The sequence below is a fragment of the Hyperolius riggenbachi genome, chromosome 10 (genome assembly GCF_040937935.1).
Source record: "Hyperolius riggenbachi isolate aHypRig1 chromosome 10, aHypRig1.pri, whole genome shotgun sequence".
NCBI classification, from domain to species: domain Eukaryota; kingdom Metazoa; phylum Chordata; class Amphibia; order Anura; family Hyperoliidae; genus Hyperolius; species Hyperolius riggenbachi.
The window spans coordinates 156,188,682-156,198,937 of record NC_090655.1 but is presented as its reverse complement, the minus strand read 5'-3'; the positions used below and the strand labels follow the sequence as shown (position 1 = coordinate 156,198,937).

The following is a 10,256-nucleotide window of genomic DNA, read 5'->3' as shown; positions in this document are numbered from 1 at the left end:
ACAATATGGGCTGCCCGACTGCTGTCTGGAACCTAGTCCTGATGTTAATTGATAGCTTTTTTTTTTCTTTATTTTATGTCCACCAAATAATACATTAGTGTTTCCCTTTAAAAAAACATGATGTTACATGCATCATTTACCCTAAAACCCCTTTTAAAAGCTATTTAAAGGGCACTTCCATTTTTTCTATCCAGATACCCGAATAGGTCGGGTACCCGTGGGAAATTTGGTCGGATATCCGGATCCGATTCGGATATTCGCAAGATCGGATCCGGATATCCGAATCGGATCCAGATATCTGGGTACCCGGATCCGGGCGGGTATTAAAAAGTACTACCCGAGCAACCCTGGCACTGCGATCTAAGGCAGCGCTGTACTAGGGACAGCGGTGTGACACAGCTGTCCCCCTGAACCCTATGACAGCCGATCGTCGTGATTGGCTGGGGGGGGGGGTGTTTAACCTCCTTGGCGGTCTGATTCTTTCCAGATTTTAGGGTCTAAAAGCGGTGCAATTTTTTTTCACTCTTTCAGACCCTAAAACCTGAAAAAAATCATTCTGGCAGGGAGATCTGCAGCAAAATAAAAAAAAATGTACCTTCCTGGGCTCCTGTGCAGCAGTTTTCTCTTTGCCCACAAGATGGCGCTAATATACATATAAACGAACTTCTCTATATTTCTCTAATATAGAAAAGTTCGTTTTCAATATTAGCCCCGCCCTCGATGACGTCACGCTGCCACCACTGCTCTGCTGCCACCACGGCTCCGCTTCTCCAACTGGCTGCCGGGTCCCCAGAAGAATAGCGGGGACATGGGGGATCCCGGCGGCTAGGGAAAGACCCCACACTGCCGGGGAGAGAGGCTGGAGTCCCGCTGCGCAGCGAGATCGCGCGCGGGACTCCACAACTTCAAGTAAAGCTCTGCAATGCATACCCCGACCTGAGCTCGGGATCACCGCTAATAGCTTGTTTTTTCTACCCCGAGCTCAGGTCGGGAAAACCGGCAAGGAGGTTAAAAAAAAATAGTAAAATTTATAAAAAAAAGAACATGGATATTAATAAAAAAATAAAATAAACACTGAGGGAGTGATCAGACCCCACCAACAGAAAGCTCTGTTGATGGGGAGAAAATGGGGGTCACTTGTGTGCTGAGTTGTGCGGTCCTGCAGCGAGGTCTTAAAGCTGCAGTGGCCAATTTAGCAAAATATGGCATGGCCTTTTTTTGGGGGGGGGGGGGGGGGGGTTAACACTGCAGTCCACAAGTGGTTAAAGTTAGCAAACTGACATTCTGCAACATAATTCAGAATGTCATTGCTCTACTTAGTATTGTCACATGTGGCATTCTATGTTATTCATCAGGTATGGAGAGGATATTAGTTAAATAAGAACATCATTTTTCATGGTTGTGTTTATTTCATTCTAATTCTTTGTGGAAAATGGGTAAGGAGTAGGTGAGTACCCCTATACTCATTTCACCTGGGGGAGAGAGCGGGTATCTGGGGTCCCCTTCTTAAAGGGGACTCAGAGATGCCATCATCCACCCCTCACGGCGCCAATGACCCCTCCTTATCCTGTGCACCAGAAGTGTGGAAGAGCTCCTTGTCCATGGATTCAACAAGGGTTCTGTAGGAACCACCCCCATACCATGGATCATATGGGCTGGTGTAGCTCAGGGTGCAGATCCTGAGGCAGTCCAGGATTCACATTCTGGCTATCAGAGCCTGCATGGGTGAAAATGGGTTAAGGAGGCTCAGGAGTAGGGGACCCAACATCATTTTTTATTAAATTAAAATTTTCAATGGCCAAATAACAGTTATTTGAAAAAAAAATTACAAGCCCCCCTTCCCCCAAGCCTCTTTAACCTCCTTGGCGGTAACCTCGTGTGTGACACAGGGTAAGCCGCCGGAGGGTGCCGCTCAGGCCCTACTGGGCCGATTTACATAATTTTTTTTGTGCTGGACGCTGCAAGCACTTTGCTAGCTGCGCCAGCCCACTGATCGCCGCTGCCCCGCGCCAGATCGTCGCTATCCATTGCGGCGCGCCCCCCCCCAGATCCCGTGCGCTGCCTGGCCATTCAGTGCCAGGCAGCGCCGAGGGGTGGATAGGGACTCCCAATGACGTCACGACGTCGCTGACGTCGGTGACGTCATCCCGCCCCGTCGCCATGGCGACATGGGAAGCCCTCCAGGAAATCCCGTTCTTTGAACGGGATTTCCTGATCGGAGATTGCCGAAGGTGATCAAAGCGGGCGGGGCTATCATGCAGCGAGCCCTGGGCTCGCTACATGATTAAAAAAAAAAAACTGCTGCGCTGCCTCCTGGCGGAATTTTTCATACCGCCAGGAGGGTTAAACCCCTTGTCACCCATGCAGGCTAGATTGGCCAGATTGTGGAGCATAGGCTGGGAGGGGATCCAAAGTTTGAACTATACCAACACACATGGTCCATGGTACAGTGGTCTCTGGAAGATAGGGGAAGCCAAATCTCCCCCTCTCTTCCAGAGCCCTTGTCCAATCCATAGACAAGGGACTCTTCCCCACCTCCAGTGCCCAGTAAAAGGTGGGGGCATTGACGCCCTGGGGGAGGGTTATAGTGGCATCCCTGCCACTTCCCTAGGGGGAGACTTAAGAATGCAACCATAAAAAAGTTTTTTGATGATCTTAATTAACTATAAATACTTACCTCTAGCTACTCCCACAACAGTATTCTCGGAAATGATGCAGTGCCGTATCCTCTCAAGACACGACGAAAGACAGTGAATATATCAAGCGTCAATCCTTGCCCCAACAAATGATGAACAGCGCCACACACTTTATTCCCAGCCCTGGACTTGCAGTACTAAGTATAGCAAGACCAAGAGCAATGACATTCAGAATTCTACTTCAGAATGTCATTTTATGCACTTTAAAAAACAGTTTTTCTTTTAAGTATTCAAAATCAATAAAAAAAAATATTCTTGTTTACACTTTTCTCCTTAAAATACCCTGCAAGTTTGGTGATTCTAGTATGTACGGGGGCTTTGCTGTTAACCACTCAAGTTGGCGGCCATTGACATCTCTTTAAAGGGACTCCGAGCAGTGCCTGTGGCATACCCACAACTAATTAATTATATCCTCACACCTACCGGCATGATGTTTGTAATTATATCCCCTTGGGTTCCTTGTATTTCATCGCATTGCACTGAATGGAGCTGCCGACATTGGGGAAAGTGTTGTCCTGCATAATACAATGCTGAATAAGGAATCCAAGATGACGAAAACTAAAAGGCGTAGGATGGCGGTTTATATATCGCTGGAAAGAGGAGAAAGAGAGCTTCAAAATGCTATGCATCTTTCCATAGTTACTGCACTGCTCGGAGTAACCTTAAAAAAAAATTAAATTGTATTTTGGGAGAATATTTTGCCATTAATCCCCCTCTGCCATGTTTTTGTACACTTTGTACACCTTTTTTTAAGAAAATTTAGGCTGCAGAGATGCCCTGAAGGTTTTAAAAGTTTGTCTGTCGTTAAAGTCAATGCGGAATTGTTTGTTTCACAGATATTTAAAAACACATTTGCGAATATTCATTTGAAAAGTTTGACCATCTCTATAGATTATGTCTTCTTACAGTTTTTTGTTTTTTTTCCCTTCCGGAATTGTAAGTTTGACGTAAATGCTGTAAATGTACTTTTATCAAAGGATATTGTGAATTAACTCATAGTCATTTTTCCTTCTTGTAACATTCCATTGTAATATCAAAATGATTTCAATAGGAAGAATGCAAGCATATATTTTTTCTAAAAGGCAAACAAAGCTTGCTCTTAAAAAGTCAGGACTGCAGCTTTGAAAGTCATAGATATGGAAATGAGTGACTATTACTGTATATCTTTCTCTGACTGTGTCTTGTTCATGGAATTTCAGCAAGTAAAATAGCTTTGATGTTCTTATTGTAAGACATTTCACCAGCTGAAAATGAATGTTTTTACTTGCAGAGAGCGAAGAGGTATACCAACAGCAGATCCTGTCAATCTCTTGCATCGTCTTTGGCATTGTAGCTGTGGGATTGATCTGTGCAGCCTTCTACTGCAGGTCAAAGTAAGATATTTTGTTTTATGTTTAAGTGTTTTTGCGAGACAAAATGAATCAATATATCTTTTCATGCAAATGATCTTTTTACGATGAACATTCAGCTTAGGGCTGCTACTTTTGGCCTTAGGGGACATAAAGGACACGTTAGCACAAATGCCATTCTTACAACAATTGCTGATTATGTGAAGGAAGCAAAGCTATAAAATAACTTTTTTATTTGCAAAGCCGGTGGTAACAGCTGAGAAAATGCAATTCAGGTGGAAGTTAAACAGGCATGTCACTTCCTACGTAGATATCTAGGAAAGTAAAGGAAACCTGCACTCTTCTGCTTCTGATATCTATCCATAGCTTGAAATCTAAATTTTATTAAAACCTTGATGGTTTCGATAGAGTAAGGGAAAAGTACTGTATTATCTCTGTAAGGTTTTTTTATTGCTACCTGAATGCCATCTACTTTGTACAGCTCTCACTGGTTTTATCAAGAAGAAGAAGGGAAATCTCCACATTAGCAACACAGACAGTGATAAAGGTTTATTGCCCCCCCCCCCCCCATTTTATAGAAAGAGGAAAAGGGGTGTAGAAAGTATAGCAGTTTAGGTATGGTTGGACTCTAATGTCACTCCTTCAGTGCCCATGTCTGAAATGTGTCATTTTGAAGGCCTGTTTGACTTAGGCATCTAGAGGGAAACAAATCACAATGTGGATTAGTTACCACCATATTTTAACTCCTTTTCTTCTCAAAATAATCTATAAAAAAATAAATAAATAAAAGAACTTTGAAAATAGTGGCCACATCAAGTTTAGTTATGTATACATACAAAGTATGTGAACACTTTGGAATTATATGGAATTCTGCACAAATTGGTCATAAAATGTGATCTGATCTTCATCTTAATAACAACAATAGACAATCACAGTCTGCTTATACTAATACCACACAAATAATTAAATGTTTCCATATTTTTATTGAACACACCATGTAAACATTCACAGTGCAGGTGGAAAAAGTATGTGAACCCTTGGATTTACTGGTTGAACCTCCTTTGGCAGCAATAACTTCAACCAAACGTTTCCTGAAGTAGCAGATCAAACATGCACAATGGTCAGGAGTAATTTTTGACCATTCCTCTTTACAGAACTGTGTCAAATTCAGCATTATTCTTGGGATGTCTGGTGTAAATGGCTTTCTTGAGGTCATGCCACAACATTTCAATCGGGATGAGGTCAGGACTCTGACTGGGCCACTCCAGAAGGCGTATTTTCTTCTGTTGAAGCCATTCTGCTGTTGACTTACTTCAATGCTTTGGGTCGTTGTCCTGTTGCAACACTCATCTTCTGCTGAGATTCAGCTGCTGGACAGATGGTCTTAAGTTCTCCTGCAAAATGTCTTGGTAAACTTGGGAATAATTTTTTCCTTCAATGATAGCAATCTGTCCAGGCCCTGATGCAGCCAAGAAGCCGAAAACCATGTTCCCCCACCACCATACTTCACAGTTGGGATGAGGTTTTGATGTTGGTGTGCTGTGCCTCTATTTCTCCTCACATAGTGTTGTGTGTTTCTTCCAAACAACTGAACTTTTTTTCATCTGTCAACAGAATATTTTGTCACAGTACTGCTGTGGAACAGATCTCCTTTGTAAACTTTAAATATGCAGCATTGGCTTCCTCTGTAGTATCCTTCCATGAACTCCATTCTTGTTTAGTGTTTACATATCGTAGATTCGCTAGCAGGGATGTTGGCATATGCCATAGACTTTTGTAAGTCTTAACCTGACACTCTAGGATTCTTCTTCACCTCATTGAGCATTCTGTGCTGTGCTCTTGCAGTCATCTTTACAGGACGGCCACTCCTAGGGAGAGTAGCAGCAGTGCTGCACTTTCTCCATTTATAGACAATTTGTCTTACCATGGACTGGTGATGAACAGCAAGGCTTTTGGAGTTACTTTTATAACCCTTTCCAGCTTTATGCAAATAAAAATTCTTCTGAGAACTCTTCTGTGCGAGGCACCATTCACATCAGGTAATGCTTCTTGGGAAAAGCAAACCCAAAACTGGTGTGTGTTTTTTATAGGGCAGGACAACTGTAACCAACATCCCCAATCTCATCTTATTGATTGGACTCCAGCTGGCTAACACCTCACTCCAATTAGCACTTGGAAATGTCATTAGTCTAGGGGTTCACATACTTTTTCTACCAGTAGTGGCTGGATAGTGTAATGGTTAAGGGCTCTGCCTCTGACACAGGAGACCTGGGTTCAAATCTCGACTCTGCCTGTTCAGTAAGCCAGCACCTATTCAGTAGGAGACCTTGGGCAAGTCTCCCTAACACTGCTACTGCCTACAGAGCGCGTCCTAGTGGCTGCAGCTCTGGCGCTTTGAGTCCGCCAGGAGAAAAGCGCAATATAAATGTTCTGTGTTTGTTTGTTGTTTGTTCTACCTGCACTGCGAATGTTTATAGGGTGTGTTCAATAAAAAACAATGGACACAATGTGGGCTTCAAAAAAAATATTACCCGAATTCAATTACTGATCACGACTCAAATTCAAATTGAATTCTATGGTCGTGATCACGGCCGAATCCAAATTTGACCAAATTTGACCCGAATTTAAATGTACACGAATCGAATTTGGGTACATTCGAGCATCCCTGGTAACTATTTATGTAATTAACACAATTAAGCCATTAAGAGGTTCTGAGAGGCCATTTTTAGTTTTCTTTGACAGGACTATTACTTGTGGGATTGCAGATTGCTGTAGTGCATGCAAACAAATATATACTGCCCATCGGACTTTCTGAATGAAGGGGATTGGGAACTTAAATTACGGTCCAATTCTGGTTGTTTAGATACAGGTTATGGGGTGTGTGTTTACAGATGCTAAACTAGGCCTGCAGATCTAACAGTATATTGCATGTCAGTTTATGCATTTTAAATAATTTTATATGCTCTGATTTTATTAAAGTGTAAGCAACATTATATTGCTAAGGCACATGAGTTTATTTTTTTTTTAATATTTATGTATTTTTTGGTCATTTTTTTTTAAATACCCAAATTTGTTTTTGTGTAACTATGGGAGAGTGAGGAAGGTAAGGGGTTAATTTTAATGGTATATGTATGTGTATTTCTAAAAAAAAAATGTAGGTGTAAGTTTATTATTTGGCCACAAGATGTTCCCACACATTTCCTTCCTGCATGTACTGTTAGTACGCAAACAGGAAGTAATGTGTGTAAATGTAACTTTGTTTTCTTACAATAACCACAGGCATCTTATTGATGCCGGCAATCACTGACACAGGGACGTAGATCAATGAATGGGAACTGTGTTCCCATTCACTGATCTCTTTACTAATGGGCGGCAAGGAGAACTTGTGCAGGAGTGAGCGGTGGCGATCGTGGCACGATACGTATATCTATGCTCCTGAGGCTAATGCTGGGTACACACGACGCGTTTCTTTCAGTCGATTTTCCGTCCTACCAATTTCTGATTTGATTTTCCAAACGATTTCCAATTTGATTATTCTTATCTATTTCCATTCACTTTTATGAGAAATCGATGAGAAAAACAATAAAAAATAAGTTCGAACATGTCGGAGTTTATTTATCAAACCAGCTATCTAACACAAAATTGTATGGTGTGTACCTAGCATTAGATTTTTTAGGGGCGTTGATATACTGTCCAGGGATGCTCATTTCAGATATCCGGGTATCCTGGTTATCCGAACGTTTTTACGCTATTCGGCCGGATCCGGATCCCGGATACCTGGGCCCAAATCCGGATAGCTCTATGCGGATATTTGGCCGCATACCCGGATATCCGGATCCGATTACTGTAACTAAGGAGATTATGTCATTGAGCCAATCAGAGGGCTCCCAGCAGAAGCCCTAGCAACCAATCACAGAGGGGAACTCTGGCCAGCCCCCCCCCCCCCCCGTATATAAAGCGGCGGCCATGTTGAGGGAACTCGTTCTTGCTTTGAGACTGCCACTGATAGAGATATCCAGTGTTGTTTGGCTTAAGCAAGTGCATTCCCTGTGTAAAAACCCAGCGTTTTTGCAGCTTAACACCTGTATTATACCACTGCTGTATTGTTGTGTAGACAGCTAGTTGTGTTGTGAGTTTAGTTAGTGTGTGTCAGTCTCTATGCTGCTGCTGCAGGCTGCAGCAGTTTTCTAGGTCCTGTGACTGTCTGTGACTGTCAGTGTGTGTACTGTTTTGCACACAGGCCAGCCCAGTGCTATTAGCCTTTAGCTAATAGCTATTAGTATTATTATTATTAGCCTTAATTTAGGGAATAGGATTACTGTGCTATTATTGTTTTGTTAGTACTGCAGTTAGTTGTTGTGTAATCTTACTACAGGTTACTGCAGTGCTGCTGTCTGTGCTGAGTGCAGGGCCGGATTTCTGGGAAGGTCACAGAGGCCAAGGCCTAGGGCGATAAAAATCAGCAGGGCGCAGGACTTGAAGAGATAAGAGGTCACATGTCAAAGTAAATCACCTCTCCTGCTTTGCTCTGGTCTGCCTGAATTCCAGAGATCCCTGCATCTCTCTTACTTGTGCAAAGTGTGTATTATGGCAGTCAGCATCTGCTGTCACCTGTATGCTGAGAGGGGACAAACAATCTGCTGTGAGAAGAAAAATATATGGGCTCAAGTAGCAGAACTCTTGAGTTCCGATTAGTTTTTTCTCATTCAGCACGCATTCACGGGCAGAAATTAGCAGCTCTCCCCCTCTCTGACTGATTGTTAGTTTATTACTAGTAGGTCAGTGCTGTTAAAGACCTCAGACCTGTCAAATTTATGGCTTTTTTTTTCCTCCTAGAGAATAACAACATTCTTTGTCCTGCACTTTAACTCTTTCCTGGCATTTTTTTGCCAGCAAAGTACTGTGTTGACCATCAGTGAAAGCAGGATGTTTTGAAACAGAATGACAACTGTTACATTCTTTTACATTTACAAAACAATCAATGGATCTCCTGCTGGCTGTATACTGTATATATCTGTGTGCCTAACATCTTGTACACAGTAACAAAGTCTGAAGACGGCTCTCACTGTTTTTCTTTTGGTTAGCCAATAAAAAGTGTTAGTCTGTTACAAAACTTCCTGCTGACTGATTTTAAGATCTGTCTTAAATGCTAAATTGTCACTGTGTAAAGTACACCTGAGCTTATGCTGGGTACGCACAATGCAATTTTCTGACAGATTTACTGTCACATCGACTATTTCCAACATGTCCGATATGCTTTCCAATCAATTTTCTGAATGTTTTGTCATAGAAGTGAACATCAAATTGATCGAAAAATTGAAATTAGATCAGACATGATGGAAATAATCGACCTGACCATAAATCTGTCTGCATCATGTGTACCTAGCATTACACTACATCTATGCCAGTGTGTGTAGTGTCGGATCCTTCTACTTACCTGCTCTCTGTTTTGGATGGGCTTCTCTGCATTGTGATACACTGTCCCCTATTTGTGGCTCTGACGGCAGCAAGTAGCACAGAGGACAAAGAAGCAGCGCTGTCCACTGGGGCTACTTGTGATTTTGCACTGCTGTATGCATGTGCACAGGAGCCGAGGGAGTGTTATGGGTATGTGTACTTGACAAGTGCTGCTGAGTGCTCATACATGAGCATCATTTCTGAAGTATGCAAACCCAGAACACTATCGGCTGCTGTGCATGCAGACAGGAGCGCAAAATTACATGGAGTGGGCAGAGCATGCACTGCTTCTTTGTTGAACGGGGCAAAGCAGCAAAACAGAGGGGGGGCGTTCAAACTAGTCAGAGTTGGACAGAATGGGGGGGGGGGGGGGCGGTTGGTGACAGCCGGCCTAGGGCGCTGGAAAGTACAAATCCGGCCCTGGCTGAGTGCCAGTGTGTGTGACAGTCTAGACCATTAGTGTGCACACTGTCTTCTACTCTGCTGTCTGCCACTCAGTGCTGATTAAAGTTCAACACCACCAATTCCGATTTCAATAAAGTAAAAGTACCCCACATCCATCTCATCAATCATCTATTCTATCACACAAACTTCAACTTGTTGTACTATCTATCATTTCTGCTGGAACTGGCACCCGGGGAAAGAGCAAGGGCAAGAAGAGAGGGAACACTGGCACCATCACCGCCAGCAGTTCTGCCACACCAATGTCCAATCCACCGGTAGCCACTGGGTGGGGATGCACTGGGCGCCCAGC

At 43.0% G+C, this 10,256-nt stretch overlaps 1 protein-coding gene across 1 annotated transcript in view; it reads left to right on the top strand.

Annotated features, from left to right (window-relative positions):
• The window catches only part of NRG3 (neuregulin 3), a 1,594,638-nt gene that overhangs the window by 1,457,872 nt on the left and 126,510 nt on the right, over positions 1-10,256 (top strand). Inside the window, exon 5 of the mRNA XM_068255045.1 lies at positions 3,967-4,069. Coding sequence (XP_068111146.1) covers positions 3,967-4,069 — 103 coding nt within the window. The remainder of the gene's footprint in view (positions 1-3,966; positions 4,070-10,256) is intronic.